This window comes from Bos indicus, chromosome 5 (assembly GCF_029378745.1).
Source record: "Bos indicus isolate NIAB-ARS_2022 breed Sahiwal x Tharparkar chromosome 5, NIAB-ARS_B.indTharparkar_mat_pri_1.0, whole genome shotgun sequence".
Taxonomy (NCBI): domain Eukaryota; kingdom Metazoa; phylum Chordata; class Mammalia; order Artiodactyla; family Bovidae; genus Bos; species Bos indicus.
In genome coordinates, this window is record NC_091764.1 from 29,957,888 (window position 1) to 29,975,333 (window position 17,446).

A 17,446-nucleotide genomic window follows, 5' to 3' on the forward strand; every position below is an offset into this window, starting at 1 on the left:
CTATGGAAAATGTGTTTCCTGTTCTTTATTTTTGAAAAAGGGAAGTATTACATACATTGAAAAATATGCAAACAATAAGTTCTTTGCTTGGTGAATCGTGAGAGTAAAATGTGACTAAGAACCAGCTCTTGTTTTTCAACTTTCTCTTTGTGAATCTATAATTTTGAAATATTTAAAGTTGCAAAAGGATATATTGTTTTCTTTTTCAGTTAAGGAGAAAAAAGCCCCTTAGTAATGTGTTCTAAACTGTTAACTAAACCAGTATATCATTTACAACTATTTCAATTGTAATAATATATTTTACTTTTTGAGATCCTTGATATTTGTATTATCTAAGATAACTAGGTCATAATATCCTGCTTTGCTAGAATCTGTTGTTTACTAAAAACTTGTTTCCTTGTGTGTCAGAATCAGTTTCTCTAGATTGAATTGTTATCCTAATTTGTAAGTTTGAAATTTGGTCAAATAATTAAAATTGCTTTAAAAAAGCATTATATTATTTCTATGCTCTTACGTTAAATTCAAATAGGAAAGGCTCCCTTATTACCAGAGAATCTGCTAGCTTTGTGTGAATTTGGCCTAGTTTCCACTGTAAACTGGGTTAATTTGACCAGCAGCAGATGTACACCTTGGAAGGTTCCTCCATGATGCTGGTGGAATGATGGCTTAGAGATACATTGAGGTTAACTAGAACAGTAAGGCATTGTAGAATTGTCTTTGCAGTAGTCTTTGCAGGTGATAAGAATGGATGCCACCAGAGTTGTTATGCTTTGAGGTGCTGCCTTGGAAGCGATGCTTCCTTTGCAGACATTTGAAGAGAGTCCACATTCCTCTTATCAGTGAGTCGTCCAAAGCTAGTATGATCTTCTCGTCCTGTGTCTTTCCATCTGGAATGTTTACATAACCCTTCAGGGCTGTGTTAAACAGCAGAAGCAAATTGGCTCTTTACTTTCAAATCAATATTTGTATAATTATACAGCTGAATGCGATTGCAGGCCTAGACATCTGTAATATTAATCTACATCTACTGGAGCATATTACAGCAGTTACATTTGAATTTGCTGTTTAACGCCTCTTTGGTGCAGCAACATGTGACTCTAAAGGAGGGTGTTTTTGTTTTATGGCCTAACTGTCCTGGTGCATGACAGCTGCCCCAAAGGTATCCTCCTTTGATTGCCTTCTGTTCAGGAGCTTTCACTGTTAGTGTTACATCTGGAGCCAGGTGACTAATGAGTTACTTATTTCATAGCAGATGCCACTGGCTAAGCCAAAAGTAAGTGGCCTATTGGAATAGGAGTTGCTCCCCACAAAACTCTTGACCAGAGTGATGAACATATATCAAGGATCTGCTCCTGGTTATTTTCAGCTGGATTTGCTCATAATTCAGCTAGTCCCTTAATTATGCATTTGGAGTAAAACTAACTGGAGGACTCATTTATTACAGCATTTATACTCTGTTTGGTGCTTGAATTATTAAAGTTTCCCCCTTTTCTTAGAATTTATCCAGTTGGCAAAGGACTTTGAAGATTTTCGTAAAAAGTGGCAGAGAACAGACCACGAGTTGGGCAAATACAAGGATCTTTTGATGAAAGCAGAGACTGAGCGTAGTGCTCTGGATGTTAAACTGAAACATGCACGCAATCAGGTGGATGTAGAGATCAAACGGAGACAGCGAGCTGAGGCTGACTGTGAAAAGCTGGTGTGTATTGTTTTTCTGCTAGCACTGTGACAGTGGGGGTGCCCTGTTTCTTCTTCATTAAAGAATTAGAAGCAGTTTGTCCATGATTGGAGCTGAAATTGCAACCAGAAATACTATTTTTCATAGGTTGAAATTTAAATTTTTAAAATTTTTTCTCCTTTAGATCTTAAACATTTACTTAATATACAGATTTCAAATGAGAATTTAAAGAATTAGGGGGAAAGGCAGGGAGATCCTAGCATATTTGATCTATTTCTTATTGTTGATTATAAGTGCTACCTAGAACATCCTCATGTAAGATAGTAACAGCTAGTACTTTGTCATTGATATAAGCAGGACAATTCTTAAGTCTTTATTGCGGCTCTTAATTTAGGATAAAGGGCTCGCTATGTTCAACCAATATGAACACTGGGACGTAGGGCACTGTCATTTTGATGTACCAGAGTGGGTCATGGTACAAAGGAAGCCCTTACTAGGAGGGATTAATCCATCTTGGTATACTGTTAGATGCCTCAGTAAGCTCAAATCGTCTGGTTCCAGTGCATCACAGCTTTGTATCCATTTTAATGCATTTTGCTCCACCATTTAGAAAGGTGGGTGGCTGCTTTGATCTGTAGAAGCCAATAATTGTCCTGATAAGATGACACTAAAGTGTTTTTGCTCTGTGAAATCTATTTTGGGACTCTGATTTTGCAGTCCTCTCTTTTCTTGAATTAGCGGTTTGATCCAAAAGTCTTGTAGCAGAAACCTCACTATTCTAGATAGAGTTCATTTTACCAGTCAGAAATCAGAGACGCAGTCTGGGCTTGATGTGAATTAATATGCTATTGGTGTAGCAGCCTTCCTGAAGGCTCATTTGCATAATGCTGTATTTTAATGTCTTCTGGTTTGCCTGTCCCATAAATTTAAGGTGAAGCTTTCTCCCCTGGTTAGTTAGGATGTTTTACTCTGCTTTGGTCTGTAGGAAAGACAGATTCAGCTGATTCGAGAGATGCTCATGTGTGACACATCTGGCAGCATTCAACTAAGTGAAGAGCAAAAATCAGCTCTGGCTTTTCTCAACAGAGGCCAACCAGCCAGTGGCAATGCTGGGAACAAAAGGTGGGGGAACTGCATCTGTTATCTGATCACAAGGAACACAGCTCTAATAAGTTCTTATTATCTAAACTCTTAAATATACTGCTTTTGGAATGTGTGCTAAATAAAACAAAAAGACTTTGGAGGAAGGGTGGGTGGGAAATAAAGGTGCAGGGGCTTCCGGTTTTATTTTTTTATCTTAGGTTTTTTCATTAAGGGTAAACTTTGACGTTGGTGCACAATTGCACCAACATCAATAATCCTGCACATTGCTAAGAAACCTAGAGGTGGAAGTGGCAGTTCAGCAATACTTCCAGTGTTTACTCTCTAGAGAGCTCTCGTAGTTCTGGTTTAGAAAGACCCTCTGAGAGCCAAGCCCAGACAATAATTTTGGTTCTACTGCATCACAATTTAGAATAGTCTCAACCAGGCTTTGAATTAAAACCCCCAATACGGTACGTAGGGAATGGTCAGCACTCTGAGCTATTTATTTTGTTGTCTGGTTGTTTTATGGGGAATCTTTATAACTAAGAAGATGTACAGGCTTAATTTCTTAAAAAGCTAATGCTGGGTAATTCTCTCTCTTGTAGAAAACAACCACAGTTGGGATCAAACTGAACTTCACTCTTCTGCCTGTGACTTTTTAGCAGCCTGTAGTATAGACTCAGCAGGAAATAGCACCTATACCCCTGACTAACTTTAAACTGCAGTTATGAGACCTTTGCTGAAATAGCAACTGCGCTGCATGTGTGCTCGTGTGTGCACACACACACAAACACACATACATACACCGTCTCCCTGGAAAACCATAAAAAGCAGCTCAACACAGCTAGGGTTTGAGCTTGTAGTTATCTCCACAGGGAAGATGCTGCTGTGAAATTGCTGATGTTACCTGACTAGTGTGACTTTTTCTGGTGTTGGTGGATTTTACTTTGCACAGTCTTGTTTCTAACTACTATTTCACTCATCTAGACTGTCAACCATTGATGAATCTGGTTCCATTTTATCCGATATCAGCTTTGACAAGACCGATGAATCCCTGGTAATGAACACTTGATTTCTGAGAATTATCTCTTTTTCTTAACCCTGCTCCATCAGGAATCTCTCTTCTGTCCTCTCTTCTGAAATTCCCTTATTACTATTTTATTAGTTGATATGTTATAGATACTGACTAGCTTTTAAAAATATAAATACACACAAGCTTGTAAGAGATTGGCATATATTTAGCCTTTGGAAGTGAGAATATAGAATTTAGGATTTGGCATGAGGTTAAATTTATTTAACGAATCTGTGAGCTGCCTGTACTAATTGATTATTACATCTTGACTTTTTAAAACCCCAGCTAGGGGGAAAAAAAAAAATTATCAAGACTCTATCCAGCCAGGCTTTATTTGCTGCTCTTGGTGAGAGTAGACGTGTGCCTTATTTCTAAATTAAATTGGTTCTTGAGGAAAACTTAGTCATACTTCACAATTAGAAGGAAACCAATGCCTTGGAACTTTAGCCCAAAGGCTGATGAAAGTTTCCAGGCACTAGATAATACCTTGATGAGCAGTGGTTCACCTGTCTGAGCTCTTTGTTACCCTGCTGTTGTGGGGCAGCACCCTTCTTGTAATGTATGGTGATGTTTCTGCATAAAAGGTCATACCCTGATAGTCAGTCTTTGTTCCAGAGACTTGCAACTTATTGGTTTGTGTAGCTTTCCTATTTGACTGGTGGAAAGCTAGCAAACTAAACAATAAATCAGGAGGTTATTGGTAGTTGGTCATTTGATGATAGCAAAAGAAATGACAACTACTTGTTACTAGGCTGAGAGTTTTCTGTCCAAATTCAGAGTTTGACTAGGGCAGTAACTGCTCTTTTGTAGATATTAATATTAGGTATCACCTTTTGGGAATAAGGAATGACACAGTTTGGGATTTGTAATAAAACTAGAATATATTTCTAGCTGCTTTTAGAGCTAGACCTATGGTGTAATATCTCTTGTAACTGAGGCTGAATCAGACAACCAGTACCTAAATTACTTGACCATAAGTTGGAAAGGATAAATTTATTTAGCTAAGCTATAATATATACAACTGTTTAGGGGTTTTGTGTTTTCAGAGACTATCAGGGTCAGGAGGTCATAGGTAGCTACTAAAGATGAATGCAAAAATTGAGTGAGTGAGTGAAGTGAAACTAGACCACAGTGAAAGACAAATGAATACTTTTTTAGGGCCCAAGGAGGAGGGATGATTGAGAGATGTGAATCCTAAACTAGAACTTTTAAAGTGGCTACATTGTACAGAACATCAGATTAGATGGTAGCAGTCCCTAATGAGCAAGGATCACATCTGAACCATTAGTATAGTGCCCACCATTCTGTGAGTTCTAAAACTAATTACAAAAATAATCAGAAACAAAGGACCAGGTACTGAAGATAATCATGACAGAAGTTGATTCTTTAACCTTTTCTTGCCTCTGTGGTATTGATTCCTGATTCTATTATAATAGCTTCAATTTTGGAAAGAAGGCATGTTCACTTACCACAGCCCTATGGCTATAACATTTGAGAATTGTGAGTTAGATACTCAGACTCAGGAGGTTTTTAAAATTTTCTGTAAATGTATTTGCATAGGGTTTAGGGGAGGCCTAACCAAAGAAGGATATTAATACAGTACAATTGTCAACAGGATTGGGATTCTTCTTTGGTAAAGACTTTTAAACTGAAGAAGAGAGAAAAGAGGGTATGTATGGTTTTGTTTACTTTTGGGTTTGTGTGTCTGTTTTTACTTAGTAGCAATAAAAGAGTTTTCTCAGAAATGTTGCCCTAGCTGATGTTAAACACATATTACAAGTGAATCCATGTTGGGGGCGGGGGCAGTATTGATCGTCCCTGAGGTAGTAAACTCAAGACAGAATCCTGTCCTGTCTGTTTCACTATTCTGAGCTGATTTAAGTTCATTCATGGAGAGGGAAAGGATCTATTTAAGTTTGTTTTGAGATGTCATATGAATTTTTATGCAGAACTTTTGTGCTCTAAGTTTCAGATGAAATATGTGTGTAATGGGATATACAGAGATCTATCTGTGCTTGTTTAGGGTCCTTAATATGTTTCTAGGACTTCATGTCCTTAGATAGGATTACACTCTACTTTTTCTGGTGCTGCCATCTAAATTTTTCCAAAGCTTGGTTGTTCTTCTAGGGCACTGAAGGCCTTTTTGTGGAAATAGGCTGTGAGAGAGTGCACATTGTTTGTTATTTCCTGCAGCGCTGGTACCTAGGACTTGCATCCAAGTTGTCTAATTGAATAATTTTATTTTTTGTGCTTCAGATCTCCTATCTGGCACTAAAGTTCTTGGGTTTTGCCCCATTTCTAGCGCTCAAATAGCCGACAGTTCGTGGATGGTCCCCCTGGACCTGTAAAGAAAACGCGTTCCATTGGCTCCACCGCAGACCAGGTAAGAATAACTAGGCTGAGAGAATTGTGGTCTTGAACATAGCGAAGTGTAGTGGCCCCAGCCATAAAAATCCCAAGTCAACATTGCAGTGTTATTTTGAAAGAGATGTTTGGTGAAAGTTTTTCTCTGTACTAGGATTCTTGTTATCCACAAGAATAGAACAGTAAACAACGTCAGCTTCGTGTTTGTTCTCAGTTGCTTGCGTGTATACCTACCCCTGTGACCTGTATTTTATTTGAGAGTATTAGATTTCAACTTCAAGAGTATTTGGGGCTGGGGGCTTAAGTCCTTACTAAGACTCAGAAATTTTTTAACTCCACCAAACCACCCATAGTAGAAGGGAAATTAGATTTATCCTTCCCTCATTACTGCCTTTGTTTCAGGGAAATGAATCCATAGTTGCTAAAACTACAGTGACTGTCCCCAATGATGGCGGGCCCATCGAGGCTGTGTCCACTATTGAGACCGTGCCATATTGGACCCGGAGCCGAAGGAAAACAGGTCCGCTGGGTTTGTGGCTGAATTGCCTGTGTGAAAACAACTGGTAAAATCCAGGGAGAACTGGTTTCTTGGAACCCTCATGAGGCAGGGGCTGGATGTTTTAGGTTTACTTTACTGCTACTCACTGAGGGACAGAGCTCTGTTTTTGTCATGCCCTGCTTTGGCTTGCTAGCCTGACCTACACCACTGGTGTGTAACTTGTCTCTCTGGAGACAGTGTTTTGCATAGTTCACTTCTGTGTGTTGTTATAGATTCCTGAGTGTCTAATAGTTATATTGTATATTTGGCTGTGTCGGATCTTTGTTGCGGCACTCAGGATCTTTGCTGTGGGGTGTAGGTTTATTTGGTTGTGGCTCACAGGCTATTGGAGAAGGCAATGGCACCCCACTCCAGTACTCTTGCCTGGAAAATCCCATGGGCGGAGGAGCCTGGTAGGCTGCAGTCCATGGGGTCGCTAAGAGTAGAAAACCACTGACTGATTTCACCTTCACTTTTCACTTTCATGCATTGGAGGAGGAAATGGCAACCCACTCCAGTGTTCTTGCCTGGAGAATCCCAGGGACGGGGGAGCCTGGTAGGCTGCAGTCCATGGGGTCGCTAAGAGTAGAAAACCACTGACTGATTTCACCTTCACTTTTCACTTTCATGCATTGGAGGAGGAAATGGCAACCCACTCCAGTGTTCTTGCCTGGAGAATCCCAGGGACGGGGGAGCCTGGTGGCTGCTGTCTATGGGGTCGCACAGAGTCGGACACAACTGAAGCGACTTAGCAGCAGCAGCAGCACAGGCTATTTAGTTCCCCTGCAGCTAACATGGAAGACATGTTTCCTTTCCATGTCCCCTGGCACTGGAAGGCAGATTCTTAATCTCTGGACCGCCAAGGAAGTCCCTACTAGTTATATTAGAATTGGGGTTAAAATTCAGAAGGGAGAATTACCTGGCGGTCCAGTGGTTAGGACTTCGCACTCTCACTGTCAAGGATCCTGGGATCCGTCCCTGGTTGAGGAACTAAGATCTCACAAGCCACAGGGCGCGGCAAAAAAAATTCAGAACGAAATATCTAAGACACAAAGCGTGGAGTTGTCTGTTTTCTAGGTACTTTACAGCCGTGGAACAGTGACTCCACATTGAGCAGCAGGCAGCCAGAGCCAAAAACCGAAACAGACGGCTCCAGCACTCCGCAAAGCAATGGGGGGATGCGCCTGCACGACTTCGTCTCTAAGACGGTAAAACTGGGGTTGCTGCTGCTTTGGGACACATCTAATTTTTTAATGGTGGGCATAATATTTGCTAATCACAAATTTACATATTTAGTATTGTAAAGTTAAATGTCAAATTTCCTTCCTCCTTCTCATCCCACTCTCCAGGGTTCTAGAGGGTGTGTATCTTTCCATTCTGTGAGTGATAGTAAAAGAAAGCAACTTTTCAGAAGCAGTTTTTGCTTTATTGTGATATGTATTTACAGTTCATGTTTGAATATGGCACGTGTCCCATTTGATTTCTGGTAAAAATCCAAGCAAACTGACAGGGGCACAGAGGCATTAACTGACTTGTTTGAGCCACAGGACAGTAAGTAGCGAAGTTTAACATAGAGGTTTTCTGACTCCTTGCCAACAAATTCTTTCCACTAGTGTATGGTGATCCCTTCCAACTCAGTGCACTTATGCAAATTACTTAGCCTCTTTTTGCTTGTTTCCTTATCTTAAAAAAACCTATAGGATTATTGTGAGAATACACAAGTAAAAACTAAGTGTAAAGGGATGAGAAAGCTGTTGGGCACATGCTGAGTGCTTAATAAATGTTGATTGATGATAAATGTTCTAATTCATACCATTCCGTTTCATCCTCAGGTTATTAAACCCGAATCTTGTGTACCATGTGGAAAGCGAATAAAATTTGGCAAGCCGTCTCTGAAATGCCGAGACTGTCGTGTGGTCTCTCATCCAGAATGTCGGGACCGCTGTCCGCTTCCCTGTATTCCTACCCTGATAGGGACACCTGTCAAGATTGGAGAAGTATGTATGACCTGTGGGAGCCCTCCCTGTGTTATGACTTTGTTAGCTTTTAAAAACTTCTGTGTTCAGACGCTTCAGTCTGTCCAACCCCTTGTGACCCCATGGACCGTAGTCTGCCAGGCTCCTCTGTCCGTGGGGATTCTCCAGGAAAGAAGACTGGAGTGGGTTGCTAGGGGATCTTCCCAACCTAGTGATAGACCCTGCATGGTAGGTGGATTCTTTACCTCTGAGCCACCAGAGAAGCCCTTTAAAAGCTTATGGTCATTTTTTTCAAAAATTATTGATGCCATGTACATTTCCTCCCTCAAATAGTGAGTAGAAATTATAAAATATTAACTTGAAGAATCCTGTTTGGGTTTGTCTGTCTGATTAGTAGCCTTTCTAAACCAAATTCTTCTTCCTTTTCTTCCCCTCCCTTCCCCTTCCTCTTTCCCTCCCTTTCCTTTTTTTCTTCCTTTTTCCTTCTCCCTTCCCTCCTTTGGCTTCCTTTTCTTCTCTTCCTTCCCATCCCATCTACTTTTGTAAAATTTCAAACATATACAAAAGTAGAGAGATGAGTATAACTAACCCTGGTTCTTATCATTCAACTTTCATGATCCCTGACTTATGTCGAGTCTTGATTTGTTAATACCCCCATCTCCTCCTCCTGACCCTATTCAGTGAATTATTTTGAAGCAAATCCCAGCCATGATATAATTTCATCTTTGAATATTCTTTCTCTTATGTTAGAGATATTCCATACTAGGCTATTAAGATTAGATTCATTTCTAAAATTTGATTCAATTCATTAAGAAATTATTATTAGAAGCAACATTAGCAAGAATCAAAATAAAATGATTGAGCTGCTACTCAGCCTCCAGCAAATCAAATATTACTTTTCTTTAATCTTTTTTTTTTCTTTTAATGCATGATTCCCATTTAATCTTTATTTTTTTTTCTGGTTGTGCTGGGTTTTTGTTGCTACTCGAGGGCTTTCTCTAGTTGACAGTGAGTGGGCCTACTCTCTGTTGTGGTACACGCGCTTCTTTTGTTGTGGAGCACAGACTTCAGGCCCGTTAGTCTCAGTAGTTGTGGTACATGGGCCTAGTTGCTCTGTGGCATGTGGAATCTTCCCAGACCAGGGATCAAACCCATGTCCGCTGCATTGGAGGTGGATTCTTACCCACTGTACTACTAGGGAAGTCCTTTAATCTTAGAGTTTTTATCCATGCTTGTAATTTTTTTACAGATTTTCTGTAATATAGAGCCACGGAGTTCTCTCCTACAGATCAGTGTGTGTCATAGTCAACTGAGTTGTATTAAATAACTTTTCTTACTAAGAGTAATTACAGGATAGAACAGATTTTTTAGAATAATAAATTAGTTTATATTACACTCCATACCTGTAATCTCATTATTGCTTTCTTTCTGATGCCCTTGACTGTAAGAGGAGCAGGGGTGGAGTTGTAGCTAGTGATCTTATTACTTGTTCATGCGAGAGTGTGGTGTATGTGACCATAAATCAGTCCTGGTGTAGAGGTAGGAAAAATAATTGAGCGGCTCTAGTCTTATTTATGCTTTGGGAAGAAGAATTTTAAAGTAGGCATGATGTCCCAGCCTCTGTATTAGTCTGGGGATGGCTCTTCCCACTGGTCTTCATCTACTAGTCTAAGTGGTATAAATAATAACTCTGAACTCGCCTTTTTCAGGGAATGCTGGCAGATTATGTGTCCCAGACTTCTCCAATGATCCCATCAATTGTTGTCCACTGTGTAAATGAGATTGAGCAAAGAGGGCTGACCGAGGTAAGAGTCCACCCTTGGAGAGGGTGAATTTGTTATTTGCATCAGTAATTAAGAGGTTTTTAACTGAAAGTGTCATCTTGATAACAGACAGGCCTGTATCGGATCTCAGGCTGTGACCGGACAGTGAAAGAGCTAAAAGAGAAATTCCTCAGAGTGAAAACTGTACCTCTCCTCAGCAAAGTGGATGACATCCATGCTATCTGTAGCCTCCTGAAAGACTTCCTTCGAAACCTCAAAGAACCGCTTCTGACCTTTCGGCTAAACAAGACGTTTATGGATGCAGCAGGTGGGGCAGATTTTAATGCTTAAATATGAGTCCCGCGGGGGCAGGAGTTTTGACTCTTCTGTTTCCTGCTTTGTCCCTTGCCGGGTACAGTGCCTGAATACAGTGCTCAGATACTGTGATGGATGAATAACTCTTCCATGTTCCCTGTGCTCTTCCTGTCTGAAACGTATAGGGTCCTAACAGGGTTTTTTTTGTCGTACTTTCTGTTGCTTTTTTTGGTCAAGTTTTAGGTTGTCCTTTTGAACCTGGAGCAACCCTTGATTTTTTTACCTCACGCCTTATATTTAATCCATTGGCGCATCTTATCAGCAGAAGCCTTGTAAATATATCTTAAATTTAAAATGTGTCATTCCTATTGCTGTCTCTGGAGTGCTGTAAGACCCTACTGGTTTTCCTATTTCTACTCTTGCCCTCTACAGTATAACCTTCACATAGTAGCTAGAGTGGTCCTTTCAGAATTTAAATTGGACGATATCCCTTCTTTCCTCAGTATCTCCCAGAAGCCTCTCGTAAGTCTCAGAATAAAATCCACAGTCCTTAACAGGCCCCAAAGACCCACATGATTTTGCCCTGGTTATGTCTCCAATATCATTTCCATCAACATGCCTTCCTTCCTTCCTTCTTTTCCGGTTACACTGAAATTCTTGTAATTCCTAGACTATAACCGAGCTTACTCCCAACTCGATTAGAGGCCATCATACTTGTTGTCTCAACCTGGAGTGACATTTGCAGGATTTGCTCCTTTGTTTCTTTCAGGTTTCTTGTTGGATAGCTTGTCCACAGAAACACCTGACCAGCTGGTCAGAAAGAACAGCTCCCATTACTTTCTAGTTTTCTTGCCTGCCTTATTATTATATGTATCACTGCCTGATAGGTATTTGCTTTCTGATTGACTCCTCCAGTAGCATGGGGCAAGGGCTTTTGTTTAGTTCTGCTTGATGCTGCGCACTTAAAACAGTGCCTGGCACCTGGTAGGCTCTTAACATGTTTTGTGAACAAGTACCTTCTTTATAGTTGTAAACTGCAGTTATACATCTGCCTTCCTGGAAACACGAGTTTCCAGCTGCTCTCCCGAACTGCAAGAGTTGTTTTTTTTTAAAGTTCTGATTTCTAATATTGAGCTGTTGGCCAGTAGCCTACTTGTTAATGAAACTAGAGACTGATGCAGTCATGAACCTAATCAGAAGTTTCAGAAGCTTACTGTATAGATGAGACTTTGTGGTCGATAGCTTGGAAACCTCTTGTCAAGGGAAAGAAGTCTAGGCCTCTTGGTGCTTTCTTTTCATTTACAGAAATCACAGATGATGACAACAGCATAGCGGCCATGTACCAGGCTGTGGGTGAGCTGCCCCAGGCCAACAGAGACACACTGGCTTTCCTCATGATTCACTTGCAGAGGTGAGTAGAGCGGAGATTTGTCTCTGTGAGTCTGGGAATTTGCCACATGGAAGAGAATGGGGGTTGGATGTTAGGGAAGAATGTGAAGGGTGAAGTATTTTCCTGTAGATCTTATATTTTGGTCTACTTTTAAGCAGAAGGACAAGTCTTCTAATGTAATGCTCTTTTACATAGAGTGGCTCAGAGCCCAAACACTAAAATGGATGTTGCCAATCTGGCCAAAGTTTTTGGCCCTACAATAGTTGGCCATGCTGTATCCAATCCAGATCCAGTGACATTGTTACAGGACATCAAGCATCAGCCCAAGGTAAGCAGGCATGTTATGTTACATGAACTCATACAACAAAACAGGACAAATTGGTGAAGGTAAGCCCTGAGCGTTGATAGTTCGCTAACATGTTGGGTGGCTTTTAGGTGGTAGAACGCCTGCTGTCACTACCCCTGGAATACTGGAGCCAGTTCATGATGGTAGAGCAAGAAAACATCGACCCCATGCATGTCATTGAAAACGCAAATGCCTTCTCGACACCACAGACCCCAGATGTCAAAGGTAAGGCCTAAGGCGTGCTTCTTAAAGGGCCTGACTCCCTCTCTGGTTTTTGGCTGGATGCCCTCTCCTTCCCTTTGCTAGAGCCATTTGAAATACATATTCTTTAGTAAAATTAAAAGATTTTTGAGAATTCTAACATTAAAGAAAAAGCTATACAGTTCTACCATCCTAACTTTTTTTTTACTTTTCCATGTTCTTCTTTCTTTATCCATATGGATATTTTTTATAAATATAGATATAATAATTTAGATATAATTGGTTATTTCATTTAGCATTTTGTGAGAACTTTCTCTGTTACTGTATGATCTTATCATTTTTATGGTTGTAAACTATAATTTACTTAAATATGCTATGTTTGGTACTGATTTTATTTTTCAGTTTTTCATAACTACGTATACTGATGGCATTAACATATGTATATGCCTTTTTATTTTTCCTAATGGTAAATTCCTTGGAGTGGGAATTACTGAATTGAAATAAAGGTTTTAAACATTTCTGTTTCTTGGTATGCTTTACCAATTTGATTTCTTAAAGGCTTTTGCCAATTTGTATTGCCACCAAAAGTGTATGAGACTGGTTTCATTCCAACTTCATTGGCATCGGAGACCTGTTCTTTTATTATTGCAAGTTGCTTTTTAAGGAAGTATATTGTTTTTTCTAGTACAGGAAAAATCAAATAGATGCTAGATTTGTGAAGTTTGGAGTTTGAGAATGGCTTAAGTCAGAAAATGAATGTTAGCTACTCATTGAGCATTGCCTGCATAGTTCAAAAAATATACTTGTGTGTTATAAAATGATGACAAAACTGACCCCCGGGACTTTGCTAGGTCTCTAAACTTAGCTCTTAAGTGTCTCACAGGTTTTGTAGCTTAATAATAGTTGCCTTATGAGAATGCTTTCTTCCCCACCCCGCCTCCTTTAAAAATATGTCTTACCTTTGATTGAAGTGAGTTTACTGGGGCCTGTGACCACTCCTGAGCATCAGCTCCTCAAGACTCCTTCATCCAGTTCCCTGTCGCAGAGAGTCCGCTCCACCCTCACCAGGAACACTCCCAGGTATGTAGAATTGGTTGGCTCAGGAAATAGGAAATGGTCACTTCCTTGGACATCCTTCCCATCATGCTGAAGCTTATTGAAAGAAAAATTGAATTAGATCTTAGCTAGCAGCTCGATGTTAAAAGCTGTAAGGATACCCTTTTTGAAAGGGTCTAAAGGTCTTTAGCGGAGAAGGCAATGCAACCCACTCCAGTACTCTTGCCTGGAAAATCCCGTGGACGGAGGAGCCTGGTGGGCTGCAGTCCATGGGGTCTCGAAGAGTCGGAAATGACTGAGCAACTTCACTTTCACACATTAGAGAAGGAAATGGCAACCCACTCCAGTGTTCTTCCCTGGAGCATCCCAGGGACAGGGGAGCCTGGTGGGCTGCCGTCTATGGGGTTGCACAGATTTAGACACGACTGAAGCAATTTAGCAGCAGCAGCAGCAGTAGCAAAGGTCTTTAGTATTTACCCTCCCTCATCTCAGGTGATAAAGAGCGGCTTACAGAGTAGTTGCTGAGGGTTTCCTACTTTAGTTGATTGTCAAGTAATGTTATAGTTGTTTATTTATTATTTTTTATAGAGTACTTTTCCAGTTCATTTTCTTTTTCTTTAGATTTGGGAGCAAAAGCAAGTCTGCCACCAACCTAGGACGACAAGGCAACTTTTTTGCTTCTCCAATGCTCAAGTGAAGTCGTGTCTCCTGTTACTTGACAGCATTTACTGACTGTGGGGAAGAGTGCACCTGTACTCTCTACTCTGCAGCCTCATTACTACTTTTAGCATTCTCCAGGCTTTTAATCAAGTTTAATTGTGCATGGGGGTTTTATGAAAACTATATATATCTCTTTCTCCTTCTCCTCAAGTAATGTAATATCAACACCTTGTGCTGTCTTTGGGAGCTCTTAGATGGGAGATCTTTACAGGGGTATGAAATTCATTGTGATTCTTTTGCAGGCTAGGAGGGACATCCCTTTGGCTTAAAGCCAAATTCCCTCATGTAATGACATTTCTCTGATGTAATTTCCATGAGACTAGTGGTAGAAGCCCCTGCCTCTTTGGTAAGACTGACTTGTCTTGGGGTGGGAAATAGCGGGGGCAGGGTAAAGAAAGGTTTGGGCAGAGAATTTAGGATGGCTCCTTCGTGAGAACTTGGAAATTCCCCTTCCCCTGTTAGGAGCTGAGCTGTAACAGTGGAGCCTTCATAGAAGTGGGATATGGGGAGGACTAAACTAGTAATGGGAGTGTGCTTGGCTTTAATTTGGTTTGATTAGGTTTAATAGTGTTAAGTGGCACAACCTTGTAAAAGTTATACTACAATTTATATTTATTTCTAATGGGCTTCTGTTGGGACATTGGGTTTGGTTGGGGTCAGAGCCAGTTTATTCTTAAGTTGAATTCATTCTGATGCTTAACACCCCCCCGCCCCCTTGTCCATTGGAGCTCTACTTCTAAAGGTCAGTGTACCGTCTGTTTAACACCCAACTAACAAGAGTAGGCTGTAAGGGAAGATTGTCAATATTTTGAGTGGCAAGAAAAGCCACAGTCATTTTGTCTTTGCACTTTGGATGCTGAAATCTTCCTATGGAGCATAGCTGCATCTAGATAAATATGAGCTTTTCCTTCTATTAGAATTATTTACAAAGCCTATCAAAATGCTTCCTTCTATAGAATGTTTCTGACCCATAGTTTCAGAACATATAGAATGTTCTGACCCTGTAAAACATACATTTGGAAAAAAGTAAATAGTTTTTTCAAAATGAATGTGAGATTGATTTTCTTGTCTGGAAGATAACCTTCAATGCCTTTTTAAAGAAAATATATTTCCCCAAAAGTGTCCTGAGTCTTATCATTCATTTCTCCGCTCCCCCCTCACCACCTCCAGCTTCACCACCACCAGGAGTTGGTTTCTTTGTTTTAGTCTCTTTCATTGTCCAAAGTGAAGTCCTGGATTTGTCCTGACTCTTAACCCCTTATTTGAAGAAACTACTTTAAACAAAAACCAAACTTTCTAAACAAGTCTTTAAGGACGAGAATGGTGCAGGAAAAAGAAAGAAAGAAAAACACAAACGACTGTCTGGCTGACTGCCTGGAATACCCATCACTGCTGGAAGTGCCTCTGGAGTGAGCTGGGATGATTAACGGAGGGCACCTGCACTTGGAACTCTGAAGCTGGTGAACAGAATGTATCTGAGATTGAACGTAAACAGTTGCAGGCTTAATATGTAACCGTGGAGAGAGGAGGCAACCTACTGGCTTTTTTCCCAGGAGGTGGTAGCTCTTGCGGCAGGGCCCATCTGCCTCAGCAAATTGACAGAGGATGGGTCCCCTCTCCCCTTTCCCTCTTTACACACACACACACACACACACATGTGTGCCTTTAGGATTTTTTTTTTTTTAAACTTTGTCCTGGATGCTGTCTTTCTTATTTCTCTGCAAGCTTAGTGTTGGCCTGTCTCCATATTTGCTGTTCTGTAGTATCTCCCCAAGGTACATTTTAAGTCACTAATGTGGAGGAAGCAAATGGATTGTATAATGTGAGTGAAGGCAAAAGAAGACCCTGTGCAGGAACTGATGGCCCATTAACGAAAAAGGAAATGGTCCTGTGTGTCAAATGTTGGCAGCCAGTTGCTTGGTTTCTAGGCTAGGCCAAGAGACCTTAGCCATGAAAATAATTCTGATATTAGCAGAGGGAAATATGCATCAACCTTCAACTTCTTTAACAGTACTTCATGTGGAACAGCTTGACTTTCGAGGGCTTTCTTAATTAAATTGTACTCCCTTGATGTGAGATCTGTGGCAGGGGCTTGGGAGTGGGTGTCACCCTACCTCCTGCTCCTAATCCTAACCCTTTCTGATGTTGCCTCTTACTCTGTCTTTAATGCAGAGCTTTATTATCCCACTTGCTAATAGCCAGAATATTTACATCTTTAAATCCATTCATCTCCATCCATCTGTGTAAGGCTCCTGAGTTTGATGTTGATTTAACTGGGCAAGCATTACATGGTTTGATTTAGGAGCAACAGTTGGTGTTTATTACTGGATATTTAATGGTTTTTTTTCTTCCTTGAGAAGGTGAGTTCTTTGCTTGCAGAAATAAGAGGGCAAGAAGGCATCTTGAGTTTCCATCAGAAGACTGTAGGGTTCTCAATTGAGTTAACTGTGGGGGAAAAAAGTTATTTTGGGCTATGAACTGACCCTGTGGCACTGAAAGGGATCTTGAGTTCCTAAATTCATGCTTCAGTTACCGAGCGGCACAAAGTGACAAGGAGCACTGTGCGAGTGCTGAGAGCAGAGATCCCAGGCTTGGTATTTTTGTTTGGTTATAGTAGGGCCTCTCTGCCCACCTCAGCCTTTGGACAGGGAGACAGACACACGTGCATGCACATCCAGTATGTGGTTTCCTATTGGAAAGTGTTTGGGCGACCCAAGGCTGTGCCTGGGATACTGAGCAGTCTGCTTAATCATGTGTCACCTTTTCTTAGATTCTCAGCAGGAGCAGGGAAAGAGCTGCTGTGGCATCCAGACCTGAGAAGCAAGGGTGGCAGGTGCTGAGTTCAAGTTGGCGTAGCTCACACAGTAGGTTCTTGATCTGTGTGCTTTAACGATAATCTCGGTCGTGACTCAAGCTTGAGCCACTGGTGCGAAAAGCTTTTAAG

General features: G+C 40.8%; 1 protein-coding gene across 5 annotated transcripts in view; it reads left to right on the forward strand.

Moving 5' to 3' along the window:
* The window catches only part of RACGAP1 (Rac GTPase activating protein 1), a 37,343-nt gene extending 21,719 nt beyond the window's left edge, over positions 1 to 15,624 (forward strand). For all 5 annotated transcript variants that reach the window (XM_070789140.1, XM_070789141.1, XM_070789144.1 and 2 more), the window contains exons 3-17: positions 1,497 to 1,699; positions 2,664 to 2,800; positions 3,749 to 3,818; positions 5,449 to 5,502; positions 6,136 to 6,216; positions 6,600 to 6,717; positions 7,813 to 7,943; positions 8,568 to 8,732; positions 10,421 to 10,516; positions 10,604 to 10,802; positions 12,095 to 12,200; positions 12,375 to 12,507; positions 12,615 to 12,750; positions 13,698 to 13,806; positions 14,404 to 15,624. In XM_070789140.1, coding sequence (XP_070645241.1) covers positions 1,497 to 1,699; positions 2,664 to 2,800; positions 3,749 to 3,818; positions 5,449 to 5,502; positions 6,136 to 6,216; positions 6,600 to 6,717; positions 7,813 to 7,943; positions 8,568 to 8,732; positions 10,421 to 10,516; positions 10,604 to 10,802; positions 12,095 to 12,200; positions 12,375 to 12,507; positions 12,615 to 12,750; positions 13,698 to 13,806; positions 14,404 to 14,479 — 1,814 coding nt within the window. In that variant the 3' untranslated portion in view covers positions 14,480 to 15,624. The remainder of the gene's footprint in view (positions 1 to 1,496; positions 1,700 to 2,663; positions 2,801 to 3,748; positions 3,819 to 5,448; positions 5,503 to 6,135; positions 6,217 to 6,599; positions 6,718 to 7,812; positions 7,944 to 8,567; positions 8,733 to 10,420; positions 10,517 to 10,603; positions 10,803 to 12,094; positions 12,201 to 12,374; positions 12,508 to 12,614; positions 12,751 to 13,697; positions 13,807 to 14,403) is intronic.
* The last annotated feature ends 1,822 nt before the right edge of the window (positions 15,625 to 17,446 follow it).